Here is a 25984-nt window from a genome sequence, read left to right as displayed (position 1 = left end):
GCGGGAAGCGGAAGTGGGCGGCGCGCGGGGCCGGAAGCCGCGCTGCCTTTCCGGTGCGGGCGGCGTGCTCGGTCCGGCCGCCGGAGCCGCCGCCGCCATGAGCGTCCCGGCTTTTATCGACATCACGGAAGAGGATCAGGTCAGCGGCCGGGGCACGGCGGGCGGCGGGTCGCGCGGGTGTCGGCGGCAGAGCGAGAGGGCCGGGCCCAGGCCCCCGGGGGTCGATCCCGGGGCGAGGCCGCCGGGCCGGGCTGTGGCGGGTCTGGCGGAGCCGGGGGCCCGGGCCCGTCCCTGTCGGGCCCGCCCTCCTGTCGGGGCAGCGCCTGCCTGCCCTGCCGCCGTGCTGGCTGCGGGCCCCGCGCAGCTCTCCGTAACCGTGTGCGGGCCGTTTGCAGCGGAGGTTGAACAGGCGGGTGAGGAACGCGTAAGCTGGAAGCTAAGTCTGCGTTTGCAGTTTCCTCTTCAAAGTTCTTTTCCCCCCTGGTACTCTGTTCTCATTTCTCCTCAGCAGTACTGGTTTTCGAGGAGAGGAGAACTAGTTCAGGTACGGGCTGGAGCATTACTTACCATTCTGGTTTTGCAGGATTCTCGATACAACAGGCATGGGAACTGTGAATTTTGTCTTTGAGCTACTTCTCTGTCTTTGAATTTTAGGGTTTTTCTGTGCCTTTTCAGTGGTGTCTATATGCACAAGAAATGCATACACAACTACTAGCCTTCAGTCCAGCCTTCGCTTGCCATAATGTCTAGTAAATGCCCATCAAGTAGTTAGTCTGAAACATCTTCCATACACTAAAGGGTCCTGGAGGATGTAGCTGTGCCTTACGGTACTGCAACGATTTGACATTGAACTTGATGTGAATTACATCTGGTGTCACAGCACCATCCTGGTCAGAGTTCCCCTGTGCCAGAAGTAGGATGGCCTTGTCCAGATTGTTTCTGAAGGGTTGTGGTTCTGCTGCTGAAACTGTGGATTGTGAAGTTAATGCATAGGCCTGTTGCTGGGGGAAAGGTATTTTCTTAATGTAGGTTTAAATCCTAACAAGGTAAGGCAGGTTGTAGCATTATATTGGGAACTGCCTTTAACTTGTGTGAAGACTGTAAGTTCTGCCTTCTCTAAAGTGGTTTTACTTATACCCTTTTCTGGTGAAGAAGCAACTGAAATGTTTTAAATTTTTGCCTGCAGTTTTAAAAGGCAGTAAAAGATAATAAAAATTCATAGGAAAGCATCTTTCTCACAAAAACTTACTAGGCCTGCTGTTCTCTAACCAGTTGTTAAGTGACACATTGATACTATGAGAAAGCTCAACAGTTGTGTGATCTATTCAGTTCCTGGCAAACCAGCCACAGCACATGCAGCATCTTACACTGAGTTGGTGTTTGGGTTGTATGTTAAGGTGGAGGAGAGGAAGTGTTGTAGCATACAGGGCGGTAGGGAGAAGTGAGAAGAAGTGTGAGTGAGCGCTGGGGGCAGAGGAGTGGTTGCAGAACAAAAATCTGTGAGAAATGTAATTACTTTTACTTTGCTGTTCACAAGCCAACTGTTTTGTTTGTGTGTGTTGTCTTTTGGTTTTTTAAGGCTGCAGAACTTCGAGCTTACCTGAAATCCAAAGGAGCAGAAATCTCTGAAGAAAACGCTGAAGGTGGACTTCATGTGGACTTGGCACAGATTATTGAAGTCTGTGATGTGTGCCTGAAGGAGGATGACAAAGGTTTGCATCTTTAAGTCTTGGTTTTGCTAAACATATCACCATCAGTGCTTTCAAACAGTAACAGTTGGCAGAATTTAGAGGTAGGTTGCATAGCTTGCGTCTTAACACGTGTCTTTAAAAACGGCAAGTGCTTATTTCCATCATTGCCATGTAAAATTTGCATGTACTCTACCCCTCCCTTCTTCAAACATCCAGTGCCCTTTGAAGAAGTCAGAAGTCAAGCTAGACCACGCTTGTTATGAGGGCATAGCGAGTTCTATGTAAAATAGGTTTTCTCTCTGAAAAAAAAGTATGATAAAAATGAGACTTACTGCCAGTTAATGTCTGTGATGCTGCAGATCAAGAAAAATTGAAGTAACAACAAAAATTAGGACTAGACATCTGTAAGTAGAAGTTTTAAACATTGATTATTATTGTCTGAAAACACTGGGATTTTCAGTAGTCAGTAACTCTTTTCGAGTTAGGGCTGTAGATCCTTAGAAACTACATTAATATGCTTTAATGATAGTGGTATGCTGCAGTAGCCTTAAATGATCTTTCTCTGCCTACTGTGCTCTTTACCAATATACAGATTTCATTTAGAACTTTTACATGTAAAAAATCAGTTGCTGGTACAAATACTATGTGTTGTTTGAATGCATGGTTCCTCTAAGAAGGAGTACTTAAGATTATTTTTCATGTTGTCTTTTACTGTAGGCAAATGAGTATGAAATACTGGAGGAGCTTATTGCTCTGCTGTTTGATGTTCAGGGAATAAATATTTTCCATATGTAATGAATTGTGGTCTTATCCTTCACGTTAACTGATATTTGGGCAGCCTGTGAAAAGAAAACACAAAATCTGTCTGGTCCCGTTTGAAAAGGATGGAACACCATGCTTAAAGCAGAGGCTGGGGAAGCTTTTGAACATACGTTGTTCTTGCGGGCATTTTTCCTGTGGTCTGGGTATCCCTTGTGCTTCTGGTGAAATGTTTTACTATGTTTGAGCACTAGGTGTTAGTATTCTCACTATAGAACCACGGGCAGTTTGCTGGATGTGCAGGAGGAAGCCACTTTTTTTTTAAGACCAAAAGTTACTCTGACTTCTCTTATGTGTGAGCAGAGAATTCAGAACAAGTGCGGTATCAAACACCAAATTTGTTTTTTTGACCTTGGAGTGGTAATTCTTGCCTTACATGGGGATGTGTTGGTGAAAGACCCCATGAGCCAAATCTCTGGTACATTCTCATGAGTAGCCAGATCGGTTATCTTGCCATTTTGTCTCTTCTACAGTTCTTGCTGACGGAAAATAATCATTCATAGCAGAAGTAACTCTCCAGCACTAAATAGCTAATGATGATTGCTGCTTGCAGATTTAAAGAGCTGCATGTTTTGTTTTGTGCAGATGTGGAGAGCGTGATGAACAGTGTAGTCTCTTTGCTTCTTATCCTGGAACCTGACAAACAGGAAGCACTGATTGAGAGCCTGTGTGAGAAGTTAGTAAAATTTCGGGAAGGAGAGCGCCCATCTCTTAGATTGCAGCTGTAAGTATTGTACAGAGGAAAGTGGGGCAATGGTATCTTGCAAAGGATTGTCTTGTATGTCTTTAAATCAAAGTGGGGGGTGTCTGTCAAGAGATGTTTCTCTGTTGCAGGAAGCACGCTTTTTTACCTTCTTTTTCCCTGTCATAAAATAGGAGTACCAATACACTGGTTTTGCTTGGATATTACAAACTTAAAATGCATAGATTTCAGCTTCTTTGCTGAAAACGGTTACAAAACTGGAAGCCATTACAATTCATCACAGACGTAAGGTGCCACCAGATGCTTTGTGTGACTAGCATGCATCTTAATAGAAACATTTCTGTGCACTCCAGTAATGTTTTCTGAAATGTCTTTAACTCAGTTGTTTGTTGTCTGTGGTTTAGACTGAGCAATCTCTTCCATGGTATGGATAAGAACACTCCTGTGAGATACACGGTGTACTGCAGCCTTCTTAAAGTGGCCTCGTCATGTGGTGCTATCCAGTACATTCCAACTGAACTAGATCAGGTAATTAATGTGGTGCTTCAAGTTACGGCCTTTGTATTAACCATGTCGCATCTCACTAAGTATTAGTCAGAGTTGATACAGACTGTCTCTGTTATAAATTGCCAGAGCCTAGTGAAATAAGAAACGCAGAATTCAGCATTTCTTATCTTTCAAAGGTCTGTCTACAGAATTTAAATCAAGTTGCTGTTTATTTTCTGTTTCTGATGTTGAACGAAGTTAGATGTGTCTGATTCCTGTGATAGTAATAAAAGTGAGAAGCTTTGATCAAGAAGGAGGCATCAAGTTCTTGTCCCTTGCTCTGGAATCAGAGTGTATTAGAATCACTCATCCTTATTTAGGATGTAACATGGAGAGCACAGACTTTTGGCTTCTCATGGGAAAACTTCCAGTTTCTGCGTGGGGAGCCTGAGAGTCAGGGGACCCACTGGAGAAATCTCTGTGCAAGACCTTTTCAGTCCTTTTCTGCTTGAGAGAAAATGAAAAATATTTTCAGTTTTATTTTAGTCTTTTCCTCAGTGCTTCTTTCTCACTTGTATTCTACGTAGGTCCGAAAATGGATTTCTGACTGGAATCTCGGCACAGAGAAAAAGCATACTCTTCTGAGACTGCTGTATGATGTCCTAGTGGACTGCAAAAAAAGGTATAAAAGACAAATAATAGATACTAGATAACTGTGTTTTAGGTCGATGTATTGTAAGTGATCTGTAGAGAAAGTATTTTTCATGGCACTTTTAAAATTAATCTGTATTGATAATTCAATCCAAATATACTTTTTTTCCTTTTTATGTTTTTAAGCACTCTTACATTAAACCAGTGTTTCCAAGAATATTCAAGTTAGTAGTGAATTAGCTTCAAACCACAGACTCCCAAAATAAAACTATTCCTTTCTATAACTATTAATCTTTGAGCATTGTAGCATTATGCCAAGGTTATTATTTAATTGCACTTTTGACATTTTAGTGCATGGTAGTGCTATCTCTTACTTAATGATGTTGGGAGGCTTATCAATCACAGTTAACAGAATCAGTCTTTCTATGTAAACATTACCTTTAGGACAGAGCTTTCCACTAGTCACGGAAATTAATGTCCACAGAATACCTGCTTGGCCAATTTAAATTATCCTGGATCATAGGAAGCATCTTTGATCTAACAAACTTGGCAGACCAGTGTCTTCTGGCATGTAGAGTAATCCTGTGTGTATCGTGCCTGTAAATTAATGTAAGTCTTAACTGAGAGCTGTCATCAGTTTATCTCACAGATGTGATACGGTGTATTGGCTGCATCGGGCAGGGCTATAGAGATGGGCTGGTATCCAGGAGTCGTTGCAGCATGTAGTTCCACAACAGTTTCAGCCTGTCTAAACTGTCCCTGCTGTAGTTTGGGATGCGTGCGTGTTGCTTCCCTCTGCCCTTCCCTTTCACTCTGTTCTCTCAGTTAGTTTTCTAAGTTTTAATTTTCATAGTGAGGCAGCATCAGGACCTTTACAATGCTGACTTACACTGGTAGCAGAACTGCACTTTGCATTTTGTACATTTGCACACCCTTGTACTGCTGCAGAAGGAAGCAATTCTGTCCTGTCCTGTCCCCTGCAACTATCAGTACCTGTGTGTGCTTGTGCTGGTGTAGGCATTTGTGCAGCTGCACGCTGGATTGGACTGGGGAGGTGACCTTGCCAGGGGTTAAAAAAGGCAAGTGTGGAGCTGTCATAGGAGGAGGAGGGTTTCTTCTGGCAGGAGAGTTAGCTTATTCTGGCCTGGAGAAATTGTAGCCTGGGAATGCTGCATCAGCATAGCAGGATCATTTTTAACTAACCTCCATTTAGGGATGATTAATCCTCATGGAGTAGTTACACGGTGAGCTACAACATTATTGGGAATTCCTATTCCTGTTACTAACATTAAAATGCTTTTGCTTTGATAGTACTGTATGACAGACTTCAGATGGTCAAAATAATTTCAGAAATGTTAATCGAAGATCCTGTACATGGTTTAGTGCTTACTTTGTTTCAGAAATATTACGCTGATACTCTGTAATGCTTCTACTCTTTTAAACACTTCTCATCCTATTGATTTATTGAGAGGTTTTAACTAGCTTAATTCCCATACTTAATAGCTAACTATTTTTAGCTAGTTTTGTTATCAAATCTATGGATTAAACTTCTCATTTTTGTTTCCAGTGCTGCCAGTAACCTTACTACCAAACGGTTTTTCTTACTAATAATACGTGATATTTTTAAGTTAGGCATTAAAACTTTCACAGATATATTACTCCTGTACTCAGTGTCCCTACCATCTGCTGCAGCAAGCTTTGCACTGAATGGAGCAATTTTTCAGAGCACTTACATTTCTCTCCAGAAAAGAAAACAAGAAGTGACCCTAACACCTTTGACCTGGTTCACTCTCGTGGATCAGTGGGCAGTATTTGCAATAGTATGGGAAACTCACAGCAGCATTCCAGCTTTAGCCCTCAGGAATGTTGCTCTAGCTAGCAGTATGGGAAGATAAGTGGGAATGGAAAAATAAGTAACAAAAATCACACCTCAGATGCTGCATTGATTTATAATCAAGGGAAAAGAATACACTGTTGAAAACAATTGAGTTTAATTTTTTTGTGTTCATTTTATGTGTTAACTTCACTCAGTGCAGCAGAAGAGATGGTTTTCCATAGCTAATAGACTTTTCCCAGTGGATAAGTTGGTAGTGAACAGATTGGTAGCTCATGAAAAATAGATCATGCAGATGTTACGTGATAAGTGAAAGCTTGTTTTATCAAATATTTTCCAGTTACTTTCTGATTGAAGTTTCTTCTTTCTGATGATCAAAATCATCTTGACCTCTTCAAAAAAGGATTTGTATCTTTCCCATGATCACCTGAAGAAGAATTGGTGGTGGTGGAAAACAGATGGCTGGTGTGGCTTGTTTCTGATCTGTATTTGGTAGCTGAACTTTGCAAGAGATTAGTTACTTCCTCTGCTGCTTATGCTCTGTGCCATAAAGGTTCTGCAGTAGTTTTGTGCCTCAACTGCTTTAGTCTTCAGCATTTTCCTGGCTGTGTTGGTATGAAACTGCAAGGTAACACAACCTGTTTTCTTTTCCAGTGATAGATGGAGTTTTACAGAGATGCATGGCCTGCATGCAGCCAGAGTTGAGTTCTGCTGTGAGGCGCTGCCTCACAGGGCAGATGCAGCCTGATGCAGCTTACAGCTCGTCTCTGCCATTGACCTGGCAGGATTCAGAGTGGGATTAGTTCTGCCCAAGTTTACATTCAAACAGGTCTGGCAAGTCTGGTTAGTAATACCTGTAGCAAAAAGCTCAGCATGTCAGGCACCTGGAAAATAATTATTTCATTTAATTTTAATTCCATTTAATATCGTGTAATGTAGAGGGACTTGATTCCAACATCTTACTAAGTCTCTGAATACTCTGTATTTTTTTTTCTTTCTTTTATCTACCATCACTCTTCAAGCCTCACTGGCTTTTTGTCAAGTTACGCATCTAGACTGGCAAGTGGAGCCAAGAGTACTTGTGCAAGCTGTCTTGCTAGAAAAAATGTTCACATTTGCATCTTAGGTGAGATACACATGTAGCAATGAGCTTTGGTAAAATAATAAAATATTACTGCTTTAAACATCCTAATTTACGGTGGCAATCTGACACTGAACAGAATGATTAAGATTAAAAGGCCTGCCGTATTTGCTGAGGCTCACAAGAATTTAGCACAGAAAGTTTGGGATTAATTGTCTTATAGCATTCTGATCTTTCCTAGCAATACAAGTGAAAGATTCCTCTCCACCACTTAAACAACAACAACAAAAAAAATCGGGGGATTGCAAATACTACTTCAAATAGTTGAATACGTAGTTTTCAATTTTTGCTCCTAAGGGAAGCAGGAGGACAGGAGAAGTTCTAGAAATCTGTAACACAATTCTGAAGTGTTTAAGAATAACTACTGAAAGCTTATATTAGATAGGGGGTCTTGTACCGTTAGGCTGAATAGCACATGGGCTGAGCCTCTTTGTTTGAATGTCTGCATAGTATCAGTCCTGCACTGAACTGGTTCTTTGTCTTCACTAGAACATCTAGTGTTGATAAGACTTCACCAGTGCAAAAATCATAGTCTGTCACAGACTGATTTACATGTAAACAGTTCTCTCATGTATAAAGCTGTCTAAATTAATTTGATTTCACTGATACAGAGCTATCAGTTCCTCTACACACCAATATCAGTTGCCACCACAAAACATAAGCTGACCTCTTTAATGCTGGAGTCTTAAAACAAATGTTTCATTCAAGTTTACATCCCTGAACACAGTTCTGGAATAATGGCTGGGACCTATAGAAAATTTCCCTGCCTTGGGTACAAACTGTCTTCACTCAATGTACAACTAAATCATGTATGATATTGCTTGTTTCCCATGATGTCTTCATATTTATACTGCACATCAGTGAGATCTGGTAAATTCTCTAGGAGCACAAAACCTCACCCTATAGAGAAGTTGTCAAATAGTAGTACTGTGAGATTTAAAATAAATACCCATCTAATAATAGTGTCATTGTACTATAAAAACCATTCAGAGCTGTGCTGCTGTATGGGTTAAACCTGTATGACAGCACAGTACTTACTGGGAGTGTTGCGTTGGTTTGTTCCCTCACTGTGCAATTTACGCCATTAAGTAATTAAAGCGAATTGAAACTTTTATTCTTGCAGTTTTTTCTTTTAAGGAAAATTTTGTAGGCCTATTAGACCACACAGGGAGATTTATTGTATCTGGAAAGGAGCTACTTTGAAGGAAGAGCTTAACTTTACACTATAACTCACTGTACTCTGGAGAGTAGTATCTAACCTTCCTCCTGTCCACCGAGAAAGTACCTCTTAGTAAAGTAGTTGTCAGTCTGTGTATGTGCATGGGAGACTTCTGCAGAGCACATGCTCACATGACCGAGTTTTGGTTGTGCTCTCACTGCGGAGGTTTGGTCATATCTACATCCACACCCTGTCTTGTTCAAAGGAAGTAGTAAGATGGCATCAGCAAAATCTATTTTCTGTATAGAACAACTGGCACAGCCTTCTATTTTTATAGTTAACAAGAATTCCACGAGAAATAGGAAATAGCTTTTTGTGTGTATACACACAGCATAGTCAATGCATATATTTTTTGCCGAACATTTTGTAAAAAGCATCAGCAGTTGCTGGCCTCGCTAACGGTAAGAACTGTAACGTGAAAATAAATGAAAATCTGTTAAAATGACACAGTTATGGTCTCAGAGCTGGTTTGCAGTAACACTGATGAGCTGTTGTTTACCACATAATCTGGGTAGATAAGGCTGTAGGTTTACTCAATTTTGAGTTGTTTTTCTAAAAGCTGTCTGTCAAAGCAGTGTTGGAAGCTGCTTGCTTCACAGCAGCCTAAGCCAATCTAATTGCTGTCTGCTTAACTTCGTCAGTAAAATGAGCAGCTCTCACTCTGAATAATTGGAAAGAATCTGTGAAAGAAGAAAAGGCAGCTTTTATACAGTCATTTTCCTGACCATAAATATTCTTTAAGATATGCCATTTTACATTTGAAATAAACTTTGCAGTGCTACTTATTCTGCAATGATTAAATCCAGATGTGTGTAAGAGGAGCATTCTAGTGAACCATATAAAGCTGTTCATAGCTCAGAAAGCTTTTTCCATAACCAGCAGGTAATTTATCAATTTAAGAGAATGAAATGAAGGGTGAAGATAAACATTTTGTAGAACAAGAATTGAAAGAATACATCCAGTTAATTTGTTCTCTCCACTAGAATTAAAATGGATCATCTACATCTTTTTCAAGTGTAATTTAATTTGACCTATAACATCATAATGGAATTATTTAAATATTTGAGTGTCTTGTTTGTACTATTTTTTTTCAGCAATCCCAAGGTAACTTTATTTTTCTTCTATAGTGACACTGCAGCAAAAGTAATGGTGGAACTACTGGGAAGTTACACAGAGGACAATGCTTCCCAGGCTAGAGTTGATGCTCACAGGTAATACAGACTTCCCGGTTTCCTTAAAAGTAGCTTGTTCTCTATTGCTAAGTTATGTTGATCACCTTACTGTTAAGAATATCGAATGGCCTGGCAGGCAAGGGCCCTGCCACAGCCTCTTTTCTGTAGCACGGCTGACTTGATCAGGAGTTCGTCTGGGCAGTCCACAGTAGGTTTGGTTGTTTCTAGGCAGAGTCAGGTTTACTCCGTTGTGCAAGCATACAGATTTGTTTCTCGTTCCTGCTGAGAGACATCAGCCTTGGGTAAGGACTTCGTTTACATCAACTGTGCAATCAAAATTTGAACTGGCATCCTTTATTTCTGCTATTTTACTTACTGATTGTTTGATTCTCTAATTTGAGTATGCTTTTCAAATAGCACTTTCTGTTCAAAAGAAATGTCTTGCTCTCTTTTCTGTGAGCAAGTACTAAGGATGTGAACTGCAGATAAATAAAATACTTGTTGGACAAGCTGCAAGTAAACTGATTCTTAACAGTGTATTTTTTTCCCCCATTGGCCCAAATGAGTAAAAGCTTGTATTTTGACATTCTACCTACCATGATTCTTCTTAGGAATTACATTTTTTAATAAGTCATGTAGTTCTGCCAGGTGTGTACAACCAATAGTTCTCAAGGGAGTTGTTTATACTTGAGCATGGAGGAAAATCAGGATGACTCATTTTGAAAATTAAAAGTGTCTGTGCATAAATGAGAACTTCATTGACTACCCTACAGCAATCCGAGGCCTTTTACATCTGAAAGAACATGTCTTCCTTGGGTTTATCATATTGCTGCATCTATGCAGACCTTAGGTTCTTCTGGGTGTATGTTACGTGGCAGGGTCATGGTCTAGGCTGTCAGAGCGAGCGTAGCGCTAAGTCTTCTAATGTGCCGCTGAACAAAAGCTTTCATCTAGAGTTCTAGAAACACTTTAGGTCTGTTTATAGTCTGGAGCAGCAACTGATAAATCATAGGCCTTGCAGTGTTTGGTATTGGAGTTTTCTCTGTTTTGTGTCACGTATTCAAGTATAATTAATCTTCCTAAACTACTTAATTCTATGAAATTTTAGGAGGACAGTAAAAATACCTCTAGGAATGAAGAAGGCTGGGCTGGAAATGAATGCATAGATGGAAACAGTAGGGTGATCCGTAGTCTTACCACCTGGCAAATTTCGTTTGTGGTACTGGCCAAATTAACCGTTCCTTGTTTTTTCCATCTGTAAAATGAAGATTAAATTTGGAATGTGACATGGCTTAAGAATAGTTGAAAACTATTTTTTTCATATAGTTTCATAGAAAGCAAGGAACAACAAATCGAGTTGCACTTACTCATAAAAATGTGTATTGCTATAAAAATAAGCACTTTCCTTTCCTTATTAGATGTATTGTACGAGCATTGAAGGATCCAAATACCTTTCTCTTTGATCATCTTCTTGCCTTAAAACCAGTCAAATTTTTGGAAGGAGAACTTATTCATGATGTAAGTAACTTTATTTTTAGCAAGATGGTTTGATATCTGTAGAGTGCCTTGTTTTATTAGTGTTTTTTGAAATTCATTAGAATAGTTACCTATGTCAGTAATATTGAGCTGCAGTGTAGTATTTCTTTTAATGCTTTTAGAATTAAAAAATTAAAATATTACATGTGAAATGGTTCCCTTTAGAAGTTTCAGAAATTCAGGGTTACAAATTCTGCCCTCACATGAGTTCTGTAGCAAAACTGTCTTTCAGGTCTGAGAAGAGGAAGTAAGCTCAGTACAGTCGCCATCAGCTATTGACAGAAGACAGAATTTTAGCTCTTAACGATTTATTTTTCTGTTCAATACCAATAGTTTTCATATATATATATATCTGCCCAGTCTGCGGGGAGGGAAACCGGTAATATTTAAACTGTTCTTATATTTGTTTTCTGTCTTCTAGCTTTTGACAATTTTTGTAAGTGCTAAACTAGCATCCTATGTCAAGTTTTATCAGAACAACAAAGACTTCATTGACTCCCTTGGTAAGTTTTCAGATCATTACATTTCTGACTATTTACGTGACTTAAGATATGGATGCTGCAAAGTGCTTCAGTTTGAACCCATATATTGAAGCCAAGGAAATGTAATAGGAATTTTTAAGAATGGGTTAGTGTTTGTAGACTCCAACCTCTACTAGATTGTAAATGGACCATCTAACTGGTTAGTTCTGCTAGGACAAGCTGTTTTATGGGTTTGGAAGAGAACTCTTTTCTCTTAAACCTTTTGGGAGGGAAGATTTAATGCACTGATACTCTAGGCTAGGCCAGAGATCCCAACTTCATTGAGTAAGCCAGCAGCTTGTATAAATCTCTTACAATTTTTCTTACGATCAAGAACTTTGTAACAACAAATACTTCTGAACAGTAAGATAAAACATGCAAATAGTGTGTGTGTGTGTCTGCGTGTGCTGATGCATTAGACCTAGCAAGCCACAGTCTGTCCCAGTTAATTTGTTTCATCACATGAAGCAATGTGATGGAATGTTAATGTCAGCACCCTCTTTATTTACACACTGTGGAAAAAAGGAGTAGTAATTAACACTTTGACACTCCCCCGTTGATGTGTAATTGACTGTTTCAAAGGAGCACTGGTTCATAAGCTATTGCATGCATTAAAATTACGTTTTTTTATATTCCAGCTTTTTAGGACAGGGGTCAGTGACAATGCAGAAATTGCTCAATGATGCAGATTTTTTTATTACTGCATTAAGGTTTTGACATATTGGTAATGAATAAATGTTTCCATAAAAATCAGATTTTTTTTTTTTTTATAACTTTGATTTTGAAATGACACTTGAACACTGGCTGAATGCATTTGAGGAAAGGCATAGTTTTGCTAAAACAGAGTCTAGTGCAGCCTTTTAACACATGCATTATTTTGTTTAATGGAGTGTGGTATAATTCTGAGAATAATTACTCTCAAAGCTTTAAAATGCTGGTACTTCAGGTATTAAAATGATGGAAATTTCAGTGTGATTTTTTTTTTGTGGATAAAATTAACAGCAAGTTTTTCGTAGTTTGTAAATGTGTATATAGGATGAGTGTACCTTTTGTCATATGTATTTGAATATTAGCTGTGTAGACATCTTATGCTTTTCTTTCTTAGGGAAAACTGGTTTTTGTATTGTAATTATTTTTATGTATTGAAATGGCTTATTTGTTAGTTATTTGTCCACCGAAATATTTGCTGAAAATGCTTTAATGTTAACATTTGAATAAATTTATGGAAGTTTACACACATACATAGTATTAATTGTATAATATACAACAGTCATGACTTCTTTTGCTTTACCCCTCCCTGTATCTGTGTTTACCTCTGTGAATATACAGAATGTGCATTTTCAATATATCTAAGATTTACATAATCTTAGTAAAATCCTTAAATATCTGTCTAACTGTTTTGAAAGACAGCCTTACTTCCAGTTGTCTTGATTTCTCACTGGCTTTATGGTGTACTCAGAAAATTCTGAATGTCTTTGAGCAGTGGACAAGGTAGAGATCTGAGGCAGCGCAGACAGGAATGCTCGGAGCTTGTCTGAGTGTTTCAGCCATGCCTTTGATAAACAAGGGCAGTTAGGTATAGAAAACAATACAGATATTAGATGAGGCATTCAGAAATTCTTCAGAACACCTATGATCTGTTCCCAAAAATATTCTTAACCAAGCTTTAAAGATTATTTTTTTTTTAAATAACTTGCCAAGGTATTGGGCTTTAAAATAAAGCTTGTTAATAGGATTTCAGTGACAGTACAGCATCCGCTTTAGTTCTAACCTTTCCTGGATCAGGACCAATTAAAACTAGTCTAGGAAAGCTGTGCAGTGAAGGCTCCTACAGGTGGCATCAGTTTGTTACAATTTGTTGTTTTATTAATGCTGACAATTTAGGCCACCAGTAGCATTATCTGTGTCAACTGAATCGCCCTAACATGTTCACATTTAATCTGGTATTATCAGCAGTCTTTTTCAGAAAGTTAATCAGCATCTCATTTGCATTTGTTAATTAGGGTTAATGTGTGCTAATTGATTTTTTGATGCTTGTAGAGTTCCATTAAACCCAGTTAGGTATAGTTGCTGGTGCTCCTCGTTCGTATGAATTATGGTGATCGCATTTTTGTTGAATCAGTGCCAAATAGGGAACCTGCATCATAATTATAGGTAATTAACACAACATGATGTCGTGCACTAATGTGCTTTCCTATTAGTGTATAGATGTTATAAATTCCAAATTTAAATATTTACTGCAGCAATGTGAATGTTTATAATGTCATTCTAAAACAAAATGATTGACATTCATTTTAAAGAAACTTCCAGTGAATCTCGGTTGGTACCTCGTAGAACTCAGATTAAGAAGTGCTTTGGTTCATCGGAATGCCTTAACTTTGTTGTCCTAGGCTTTTTTCCAGGAAGACAGTCTGTGATTTAGATGTGTGAGCCCTTGGCTCAATTCCTCGTGTTGCTTTTCATACAATCATGTAAAAGATCTAACCTAACTTTTAGTAGCTGTTCCTCTATTCTTGAAGAGCACTTTTTTGCCAGGCTAGATGCTCTAAGCATACATGTGACTGATGGTTTTTTGCTGTGGTATAAACAGTTCATTTGGTGCCAGAAAACATTCTTCTGGCACAAAAATGTTACATTGCTAAACCATTACTGAGGTTTATTTTCAAGCCAATACATAACAATGAGCACTGAGGCTGTACAGTTTTGACATTACCAGTCATGTATTTTCCATTTGTTGTTGCATTGTTCTTCCAGATGTTGCAACTGAAAAATTCACTTACACCCTCACCACCTAAAATTCTGTTAAGGTGACATTTTTAGACTGTTTCAAAAAACCTCTGTGCTTCACCTTTGTAGAGATATATTATTACCTTCTGCTGACAATGACCGAGTCTTGATGAATTCACAACTAAACTAGCTATTTTAGTAAAATACAAAGAAGATGCAGGAATTAATGTTTTGCCTCAAAAAATTGTTGATAAGGACAGGTGGAATATTTTCTTTGTGACATAAATTTTAAATTACTGGAGGCATATATAGTAAAAATAACATGAAAACCAAAATTGAATTATAATTCATTTCCATAAACTATCAACACTTTTACACAGGCTTGTTGCATGAACACAATATGGCAAAAATGAGGCTACTTACTTTCATGGGAATGGCTGTGGAGAATAAAGAAATATCATTTGACACAATGCAACAGGAACTTCAGATTGGAGCAGATGATGTAGAAGCATTCGTTATTGATGGTAAGAACTGTAGTACCATACTTTACACAATGCTAATGAACAGTACTATTTATAGTCTTCTAGGCTAGTGTTAAATAGTCAGAAAAATATAGATTTTTAATTTCTGTGTTTGTTACAAGATACAGCTGCAAAACTTCATGCTTAAAGACATGCCTAACTGTTGTCTTTTTAAACAGTTCTTTTCAGTGACAGGAACTGTATTTCATGTAATTCTTTATAGAACTAATAAATTGTTTGCAGGTTTAATTTGTCATCTGGTTTTGTTTGCTGTCATTAAAACAGGATGTGTTTGTAGGGGAGAGAAGTTCATAAAAACTGTACAGGATATTGCTTTAATAGATTGGCACCAAACAATAGGATTCATGCATGACCTTCATCTTGTTACATCATTTTGCTTTTCTGCCTGCTAGACTGTTAAAACCAACAGCAAACCAATATTAAGTGAACTGCTGTGGTTTTATGTTTGTATTGATCTAATTTTGAACAGTTTTTATGCAGTTTAATACATTTGCACTATCTTGAAAATATTGCTCAAAACAGACTTGCTTTTTTGCAGCTGTAAAGACAAAGATGGTATACTGCAAAATAGATCAGACACAGAGGAAAGTAGTTGTCAGGTAAGACTTCATTTCATTCTTCATAGCATTTTGCAGAACTTAGTGTGTTCTAATTATTTCATTTACATTTGTAGAATATTCTAACTAGAAGCAAGGTATTGTTCCTATCAGTTGCTGGTAGTTAAATAGTTGCTATTTATCATAATTTTATTAAAGCTCACACTGAATGTGATTAGCTTATTTAATGAAAGAGTCCTATTTTCCAGCACATTTCATTTAATGACCTAATAGTGACAAGAATACTAATGACTGTTGTTGCTTTAAATATTTGGGAAGGCTACAGAATTCTCTTCACTGGTAAAGTGCAGTCCTTTATATAGAGAAAATAAAAATTTTCTTATTCACTTGTGAGAGTAAAGTAATGCTATGAAAGAATTATTAGGTGAGCATGACATCTAGTAATCATCTTCCAATTTTGTTTTACTTCTCTAGTCACAGCACACATCGGACTTTTGGAAAGCAGCAATGGCAGCAATTGTATGACACTCTAAACACCTGGAAACAAAATTTGAATCAAGTGAAAAACAGTCTCCTCAGTCTCTCAGACACCTAAAAAATTTTTTTGACTTAGTAATGTCACTATAGATTAAATTTATTGAAAACTTTGATCATTTGTGACTGTTTCCAAAATGTATGCAATTGGTTTAAAGAAGCTAAATATTCTAAATTGCGACATGGAAAAAGCAATAAAATAACATCGGAAAATATCTTCTGTTGATTTTCTTACATAATTAGCAACAAACAGTGGCAATATTGGTTATGCTGCTTTTGTTCTTGTTTAAGTTTACAGCATGAGGATCTTTCTTTGCAAGAGGTGGGGGGAGGAAGGGAGGGAGATCAGAAAAATGATAGTGCAAGTAATTGTAAAGTGAGAGAATTTCCCTTAGACCCTAAGGGAGGAAAAATGTGAACCAGTTAGAAGTAAAGCTTTTTGAAGGAAGATCTGCTGCCTTATCTCTGTAAATCATACCTGATGCTTTAGTATTGAAAGAGATCTTGTTGATACAGAATCAACTACAACAGATACATTTAAATAATTTGGCAGTAAAAGTAAGGAGAATATTTTCCTGTTCTTCTGCCACTTAGAACTGGTGTAAGTCCTTGTAAATGTTTGTAGAAACTGTTGTATTTTGAAACAGTTGCAGCTGATTTTGCCTGAAACTGACAGAGAAACCAAAATGAAGTGAGCAGGAGAAGGGTACTCTTAAGTATCTGTTTAATTTTACTCAATGGATATTAAAACATTAACTTGTGAACTTTTAAACTTCAGGCAAAGCCCATAATAACTTGCATATCTGATTGCAGAAACAGAGAACTAACGTTATTAGTAGGGGTGGTATCCATTTTTGAACATAAAAAGGGGTCTGTATGCTGTATTAAACATGAAAGCACAGTGCACATGTACCATAGTCTGTAGGAATACCTCTACAAATCTGATTTACATAAGTGACTTATCTGTGCCTAAAAGATATGCTTTTTATCTCCTGCCACTGATCTTCACTGGCTTTCTTCATACTTTCTTTTTCTTGCTGAATGAAATCTCTCCAAATTCAGGAATTTCTCAATTTCTTCTATTTGGTTTTGTATAATGAGGTTATGAATAGAACAGCTGTCCTCATCTCTGAGTGCACTTTCACTTCTTGTTGGAGTTACAGTCATGTGAGAAGACTTCTGCTCGTGCTGTAAAGCAGTAAATCTTTCTTTCTCCTGACAGAATACAAATTTAGCAGTTAATAATCCAGTGAAATTCAAGTACAAAGGTTCAAATTGTTGGATTTTGCTGAGTGTTAAGCAAGCAAGGAAAAGGAAATGTGAACAGAAAGATAGGGCAATTGGAAAAAATGCATTTAATTTGAAGTGCTTGCTTCAGCTTTAATTTAGAAAACTTGATATTGACAAATATACTTTTATAAACCAAACCTTAACGTAAGACTTAGTACAGAAGACTATGATTAAAAAAAACCCCCAACCTCGTACTAGAATGCAGATTAGCAAAATAGTTTCATTAAACAGTTTAATGTTGCAATTGACATTTCTATTGCTATGCAAGCATTTGATTAACAAAACCCAAAATCATGAGCTTTATAGTGTTAACTCCCTCTCCGCTTCGATGTATAGATTAGAAAGCAAACATCATTAACGAATGTAAGGTCTGTAATAGGTTGCTTTTTACATTAAAGATCTTTTTGTTCTTTGAATAGTTTTAATTACTATTTGATAGAGACTTCATATCTGTCCAAATCAAACACATACGGCAGCACAGTAGGGAAACAGTTTTTTGCTTGATGAGTTCTCCACATGAGTAATCTGACATTGTGTGGCTCTTGGGGAGGCCAGCGTGCAGCACCTGCCTGAGCACAGGTGCACAACAAAGCCACGTTACACAGAGCCAGCGTTGTGGTGGTTCTCGGGGATCTGTAATGTCACATCTAATACTTCAGTTGCATGGTAGGGTAATTCTCTTACAGGGAGTGCAAGATGAGGCCTTCCCCCTCTGCTCAATTATTTTTTAATATTAGGCAACTGTGCCCCAACCAACTGTAAGACACAAAGTGTTTATCAGGCCTGCCTTTATTTTAGCACATGAATTTTGTGCTAAAACTTTCCTTCCCCAGTGCATAAGCCTGTCCTGAAGTTTGAAATATAAAGATACACTTTATGCAAATTGCTCACTGAGCCTGTTGCATCTGTAACAACAGTACTGCCATGCAGCTGAAGATGCTGATACTTCAGGTCAGTAATGACTGTAATCTTCATTTCACTGAGGAAGTAAGTTCTTCACCTGAGCAATAAAATTTTCAACCTGTTAATTCTAGTGGCCGTATACGTCCACTAGAGGCCATGTACATACACTCTCTCATGCTCTTTCCCAAGGCCTCAGAAAGAAACGGATTATACTTCATTGCAAGCCACTAGGCAAAATCTCTATGGAATAGCACATGGGGCTGCATCTGTCCCATACTACTAATTCAAGAGAAGAACTTTCATATAGGTCTTTCATGCGTGGAAGTGAAATTTTCCAGTGAAATAAAGCCATGCCATGTTACTTGGATTTTACTGAAGCCAAGTGTTTAGACCTCTTTGGAGAAGTAACTGCAGTTATGTCATTTATAGAATATTTCAATACAGTTCTGCGACAGTGGGTTTAGAATAAAGCTTTAAAAAAAAAATCACCTCAGCTGTCAAAACTAAAATCACCTCAGCATTTTCACAATAAAATACAAGTAAAATGTGTCTTAATGCCAGCACTGAGTAACATGCAACCTGTAGGGGACACATGCATAAAAACATTCATTGCTGAATAGTATAACTGCATGGTTAGGGGCTTGTGTTTAAACTGAGCTGAGGATGCTTATTCATCCTTACCTTGGTACTCAGGCGTGTACGGACTAATGTTTAAAAAGTTCTTCATATTTTTACTAGAATTTTAAGTGCACCTGTAGCATTTCTTCTTAATTTTTATCACTTTTTAGAGTACTATACTTTGGCTGAATGAGATTACCCAAATTGTAGAAGGCGTAAATCTGCTCTAGTTATAATCATACATGTTATCAAAACAAATAAACTGAGCAGCCAAAAAGACTGCTGAGCCTATTTTTAATCTCCCAGCAGCTTTTTCGTATCAGTCATAAAAATGACAAATTTGAGGACAGAAGGTATTAGAATGACACCAACACAGAAGGGAGGGAGGGGTCTGCAATATCCCAGGCTGAGATTTCATAGATTAAGTATTTGGAAAATAATCTAAGGTCAAGACAGCAAGACACTGTTCTTGTCTATCTCAGCTTTTACTTAGCCAGCACATAAGGAGCTTTAGTTTGGAGGTGACAAAGTAGATATAATCATAATCAGATAATGAAATACAGCTTCGTATTAGCTGTAGATTAGGTATTTTAGTTCACTCAATTCCTGGCTCCACCTCAGTGAGAAAAAGCAAGAGAGACGACATTAAATGCCACCACTACAGTGAAAAATCCACCTCACTGTCATTCCCAAGTAGAGGCATGTTAGGAAAGCTGAGTAATTTAAAACATTAGTCTTCTAAATTTCATAGAATGTGAATGCTAATGGTGTTGAGAGCTGATGAAGTCCCCCCTCAAGTCAGCCAGCTCTGTCACTTGAAAACGCAACACACCCTGACCTCAAACCTCATCCAAAGAAGAGAGCCATAACTACCTCAGAAATACCTCTAGAACCTCTTCTAAAAATGAATGTCAACTGCAGTTGTAAATTACTGTATCACTTTTGAATAGTATGTTTAGCATTAGGTAGGTCAAATCCTAATACAGCAGTTAGAGCTGTCCAAGCTCCACAGTCTAACAGATGTAAAAATGCAGTATGAGACATTGCTAGTGCCATCCTGAATGAAGTTGTCTTACAGGGAAACAATAGGTTTCTTTTTAACACGTTTGTGTAATGTCATCCTACTAAATAATAAATCACTCTAAATATGACATCAGATAACTACAGCACAGATAAACAAGACAGTCTCTAATTCATAGATATGCTGAATATTTAGTCTTTCACAGATTCTTTTAAATAATGTGTCAAGTAATAAAGGAAACAATGTTTTTATACTTTCATGTACTACTTTTTTTTTAACTCCTACTTTTACTGTAGGTGATGATTTTTATTAGGGTACACAATGAATGAACTACCCTCTTCCTCCCTTCCCAAACAGACTGGTTAGCATCTGTTTGATTCATATGCTGTGACTTTTTCCTGCTGCTTTCTATCAACCTTAATTGTGAAAAATGGTGCCTTGTTGCCCTTTTGATATTATTTTGGAGATTGACTCAGTCTTAAAGTATCCAGATGCGTACAGTTGTACAAATATCTACGGAATTAGCTCACTGAGGTCTGGTCCGCAATATTTTTAATTGACTTACATGTTCTATGGGAAAAGAAGAATCATAAAAAGTCTTTGCTATAGCATTCCAGTCTTCACTAGGGTCTCCCTGGGGATCTTGGTGGATACTAGAGGTATTCAAAGTGTCGGCAGCTCTGTTAAAACTGGTAGAACCTGATTGACAACAAGGAAATGATAACAACTGCAATTTAGTCTCTAGGCACTAATTGTAAAGTAACTAAACTTCTGGTTTACCTCTGATCTTAAAAAATGAAGTATTTTTGTTTTAAATCCCTGAATCTCTGTTGTGGGCTTTTCCCTTTTCATTTTTTTCTTTCACATACTTCTGCATCTATATGGTATGTTTCTACTCTGATTAAAAAAGTTTTCTATCATTTTCGCATATTAACAACAAAATTGTGATTTATAGAAAACGTATGTATTCTGAATATTCTAACAATATATTTTTTTCGAACAGTATTACTTTAAGACTCACCTTGTGATAATGATAATAAAATACGTAATTACTGCCATCCTGACATCATATTCTAGGGTGACTTAACAATAAAAAAGACATTCAAAACACAAAGGTTTTTAGACAATGAACATTTTAAATAAGGAGTCTTTTTGTAAATGACTATACCTAGCATTTCAGGAAATCAGGCTATAGCTAGGTACTAAAGGTAGGAAGGGCAAATAAGTAAATTAATCATAGCAGAGTATAAGGCTCCAATCCTGCAGCGGCTTTATGCACTGCTAGTAGACTCTGTTGAAACCAGTATCAAGTTCCTTGCAAGATCAAAACATAAGCGTACTTTCACAATTACTCAATACCAACAGTAGCTGTTTTGCCACTACACAGATGCCTGTCGATCACTGCTACAATGGTAAAATCTTTGTTTTGCTATGAAAATACATGTTACCTCACAGTTTTATAACAGTTAATTAAGAATACTGTCATTTTCTCTTGGGAGGAAGATATTTATGAGTTTGAGTTAAGAGTTTGCCAGGAAGATCTTGCCCATTCCCAGTTCATTCCTCCATTTACTGATGTGGAGTGGCTGCTCTCTGGGAACCAGAGTTGTATAAATAGTAAATTGCATTGTGGTTAGGCAGTAAAAGGAATTCTCTCAGATAGGCTTACTAAACTCTTACCAATGCTATTCACCTTTAGGTCTCCCATATGATTAAACTGTGCTTCAGTAAGTAAGTAAAAATAAAATAAAAATTTAGGGACACTATCCACATGGATTCCACTCCAGGTTTGCCATTTGGGAAAATATCTGAAAAGAACACAAAAACCCACCACAATAAATCCTGGAAGTTGCAGTGTTGCGTACTGCAATGATTTGGGTGCCCAGACAGTAAGGTTCTCCAGTCTCCAAAAGAGGTGCAGGATTCCAAGAGGTCAGCAAGCTAGGGACCTATCTAAATTAGGCAGTATGATGAGAGTGAAAGGCATATCTGGGACCCAGACCAAGATCCTCCCTGTGAACTTTTGCTAGAATTCACGAGGTCTGGTGACTGTACTGGTCACTAGACAACTCATTTGGGGACCTAGAGTTATATTAAAATCCCTACCAACTCCTTTGGATGAACCTCTCAAGAGTGACTTCTTGGAATTACAGTACTTAGCATACAGAAAGGTTTCTGACAGGAAAAGGAGGAACACATGGAAGAACTTCAGATAGTGCTGTCTGTTCTTACAGAAAAGATACATGCAGAACATCACCTTACTATGCATATTCTTAAAACAGGTATCAAAATTCACGTTATTAAAAAAAAAACATACCATCTGAGATCAGGATTCTGCTACCTTGCTACCACCACTATTGTTTTAGGGACAAAGACTTTTCTGAAACTGAACTTCAAAAAACTGTGCATCTGTATACAAATATACATAGGCAAGAGACCAAGTACAGAAACAAAATTGCCTATAAACCTAAGTTCAAAACACCAGAACAATATAAAGAAACAAGACTGCTAGTTTTCTGTCTCACTGCCACTAGCTGCAAAACTAAGGGACAGGAGTCCATTCTGCTCTTTGTATGTTCAAGGGGCAAAGCTCAAAACACTACATCAACAAAACCTCAAATAGACACAAACACCCTATAGTGTGGATCTAGCTCTTTTGAAAAAAGTCTAAGCACCCAAAGCTCCATTCTTCTACAAAAGCAGGGGCTTTTGTTTCTTCCAGAGCCTAAGAGATCATCTGCTTCTTAAGCTTACAGCATGCATTAAGTATAGAATCTGCATGCAAGCCTTATTTTGAGAAAGGAAGGCACCACCTCTACTACCTTTTACTCTGTCCAGTTTCTGAAGTAGAGGAACATCTGTAAACATATTGGAGTCAGTTTACTATGAAAATAGAGATGATGCTTTTATTTGGTAAAAGACAGTTTAGAAATGGCACTTTTAGTAAATAAATATGGGATAATCTAGCAGCTAATTTTATTGCAAAACAAATCTAAAACACAGTTTTTCCACATTTCAGTAGTGATTTAGAAACGTGGAATAAAGTTCATATTTACTGTTTTGCATAGCAAAATATTGCTCAGCAAATAATCACCAAGTGCCAACAGTAGGAGATGAAAAAGCTCCTTGAGCACTCCTAACAGGTAGGCGTGTTTTCCAACTTCTCCTTTCACACATTCACCACATTCAGATGGTTTTAAGTGTACAAAGATGTACAATTAAAAAAAAACTTTCTCTAAGCCTCATTTGAAGAAGCATCTACTGGTTCAAAAACTACCCTAATTTTTACGCAAAACAAGGGCACTGAATAATTTCCAAAAGCTGCTCAGCACTTTTCAGATATATGCAGAGCCTTGATAGAGTATACTCTACATCAGGGTTAGAAATGCCTCTAAAAATCCAGTTTGTCATTGCCCTGATTTACTTTCACAAAAGGAAATATGAGAAAAAGTTTATTTAATCAGATAATTGAGCAAGCAAAAGCTGTTTAGTTGCATTTATACTATAAATTAACAGAGAAATCTCATCTTTCAATAATTTTTTACCATATAACTGTCAGGTTTACATTTTTCTAACACTACACTAAGATGAAGAAATTTCACATTTTGATAGTTTTTCTACATATATTCAGTACATGCTTCAAAATATAAATGCTTATTTTTCTTACCCAGTCCTGTTTCTCTTCTGTCAACATTTTCACTGAGATTTTGACACTGTGTTTTTGAAATAATCTTTGTGTTTTCCACTAAGCATGGTATTTTCTCTTTCAAAAGGGAAGGTTCCTTGGAAGCTGAAGTCCATGTAGCTTGACCTCTCTTTTGATTTACTCTTGAACAAGAACTGGGGTCTAAAAAGTTTAAGTATACTGGAGTTTTCTCAGCTTTTTTATCTGAGGTTGAAAGATCAAAGGATGACCTTCCACTTATGTTTACTAAATTTCCAGATGTTCTCATGGGTAAAGAGCATGATTCTTTCAGGTGACCCTCAGCAAACTTCCTTCCTGGAACTGTACTATTCAGTGAGTCCTTTTTCTCTTTTAACAATGTGATATTTGTTGAATTATTAATCTCCAGGGAACATCCGTTTTTGATGGAGTGTATCTGAGTATCATCATTAACTTTTTTACATGGAATTAGTTTATCTGTACTAACTCTATCTGTTGGGGTTTTTTTATGAGCAATTATTTCAAGACTGTCAGCCTTTACTGGAGATACGGCTTCAGCATTCAAAGTACATGTATTTGTAGCATTCCCTGTTTGTTCAGTACTGTCTTGTTCAGGTTGCTTGCTGCTCATGTCACCCACATATATTCCTCTTTCTATTTTGGGGGGGCATAAATTGAAAGTACCTGAGAGAGACATACTAGCGCTGTGTTCTTTTGTGGCATCATCACTGCTTGCATTATCACAATAAAGGGTTGGTAGATTCTCAGCATCAGTTGCTGGAACACCAGTACTCCTCAGCGCACCATTTTTGTTTATGTTTCTGGCACTGTCATTGTAATTTCCGTCTTCCACATCTATGTGTGTCTGTTTAAAAGGAAGTTTATCTCTATTTAAACCACTCAGATTTAACAAGTTTTTTTCTGTTTTACGTAATCCATTGCCTACATAATTGTCACTGTCCCGCAAGGTACATTTTTGGTACTCCATTTGAGAATTTTCTTTAACATAAGAGAGGATGCCAAAACTTAATTCCTTAGCTTGATGATCATCTGTACTTCTCTCACACACAGCATTCTTAGTGCAAAGAACCACTTCAGACTTGGGTTTGGGTGCTTCAGGTGTAAGGACACTTGTGTTGTGTCGTATGGTATTTGATTTTTTATCTGCCTTAGTACAAATTGATTCATCTGTAGTATTGCCCAATTCTTGCTTGCTAGAGTCGGTCTCCTGACTTCCATTTTTCTTGTAGGCATCTACGGTGTCAGTACTGTCTGAAAAGATCTTTCCTGTTTGTGTGTGGCACGGTGTCAATGGCTCAGTGCTGTCCTGTAGCTTTTGTTCTAGATATGCATTGTTTTCATCCAGTAACATTCTAGGTGTTGCTCCTAGAGTTTCTGCTTCTTTGCACTCAGTGACATGTATTTCTGAGGTCCGTCCTTGGGTAATTAAATCAGTATCTGTGCAGAGGGTATTCCTGGGAGAAGCCTCCCTTTGCTTTTCTTCATAAGGGCTAGCAACATTAATTTCATCCTTAAAACTGTTTTCAAGAACTTGTAAATCTGTTAGAGTAAGTGTATTCTCTAGTTAGTGATAGATAACCCAGAGGTTAAGTAATGCTTTATTTTTACAGTTTAAACTTTCCAAAGAGATGGACTCAAGATTAGTATCAATACTGATTTTTCTTATCTTACATTACACACACAAGCCTATCAAAAAGTTACTAAAGGTAAGTATTACATTATAGTAACTTGCAAAATATTTATTAACTGTTCAAACAGAAAATATATTAACATTCTGTAGATTTTAGATATGGCTTACAGTTAAATTATTTCCCAACTGATATCTGTCGGCCTTATTATTGAAAGGGGTCTTCATTATGAAATTATAACACATACTTAATCAACCATTGTGTATCTACATGAAGTTTAAGCCACTGGTTACTACTGCAATTGTATTTGTCTTGAAAGTGGCATTTTTAGCTAAACGGAAAACAACCAAAACAAAAAAACTGTTTAAGGGACTGTGTTCCTACCAAAAAGAATATGCTATGACTTGGCGGTAGTGGGCCAGTGAGGAATAGCAGGCATTTCAATATCAGAAAGGTGTTTTCTGAAAGATACACTTGAAGGCTGTGAGCACTGATCCTTTAAAGCAGTCACTTTGCAGTTAATAAGCTTTTAAATTTCCACTTCTCTTTGCTACACTTAGAGACTGAGCATTAGAGTACATTTCCTGTGGGTGGCTTCAAAAAATTACTTACAGGAGTTACAAAGTGCTTTGTATAGAAAAGTATTATGATTATCCACATGAACAGACCTTCATTGTCCTGTGCAGTGCGATCACTTTCTTTCTGC

General features: G+C 37.6%; 2 protein-coding genes across 2 annotated transcripts in view; one reads left to right on the top strand and one right to left on the bottom strand.

The window, feature by feature from the left end:
• The first annotated feature begins 32 nt into the window (after positions 1-32).
• EIF3M (eukaryotic translation initiation factor 3 subunit M) lies at positions 33-16348 on the top strand. Its single transcript, XM_074885028.1, has 11 exons — positions 33-139; positions 1580-1712; positions 3096-3234; positions 3618-3741; positions 4287-4381; positions 9672-9755; positions 11135-11234; positions 11674-11755; positions 14881-15024; positions 15581-15641; positions 16074-16348. Exons 1-11 carry the CDS (start codon positions 98-100, stop codon positions 16192-16194), a joined length of 1125 nt encoding a protein of 374 aa, XP_074741129.1. The 5' UTR covers positions 33-97; the 3' UTR covers positions 16195-16348.
• A 479-nt stretch (positions 16349-16827) lies between these two features.
• Positions 16828-25984, bottom strand: part of CCDC73 (coiled-coil domain containing 73) — an 87374-nt gene continuing 78217 nt past the window's right edge. The window contains exons 22-24 of the mRNA XM_074885027.1: positions 23633-25189; positions 20531-20664; positions 16828-17348 (exon numbers count right to left, since the gene is read on the bottom strand). Coding sequence (XP_074741128.1) covers positions 17139-17348; positions 20531-20664; positions 23633-25189 — 1901 coding nt within the window. The 3' untranslated portion in view covers positions 16828-17138. The remainder of the gene's footprint in view (positions 17349-20530; positions 20665-23632; positions 25190-25984) is intronic.

This window comes from Strix uralensis, chromosome 15 (genome assembly GCF_047716275.1).
Source record: "Strix uralensis isolate ZFMK-TIS-50842 chromosome 15, bStrUra1, whole genome shotgun sequence".
In the NCBI taxonomy this organism is placed as follows: Eukaryota; Metazoa; Chordata; class Aves; order Strigiformes; family Strigidae; genus Strix; species Strix uralensis.
This window is presented reverse-complemented; position numbering and strand designations above follow the sequence as displayed.

What these genes read in the sequence shown, in the direction of transcription:
- EIF3M (XM_074885028.1), top strand. Translation starts at nt 98, where the DNA reads ATGAGCGTCCCGGCTTTTATCGACATCACGGAAGAGGATCAG. An exon ending in CTAGTGGACTGCAAAAAAAG is followed by an intron (nt 4,382 to 9,671) that starts GTATAAAAGACA and finishes TTTCTTCTATAG; the next exon opens with TGACACTGCAGCAAAAGTAA. An exon ending in AAGGAGAACTTATTCATGAT is followed by an intron (nt 11,235 to 11,673) that starts GTAAGTAACTTT and finishes TCTGTCTTCTAG; the next exon opens with CTTTTGACAATTTTTGTAAG.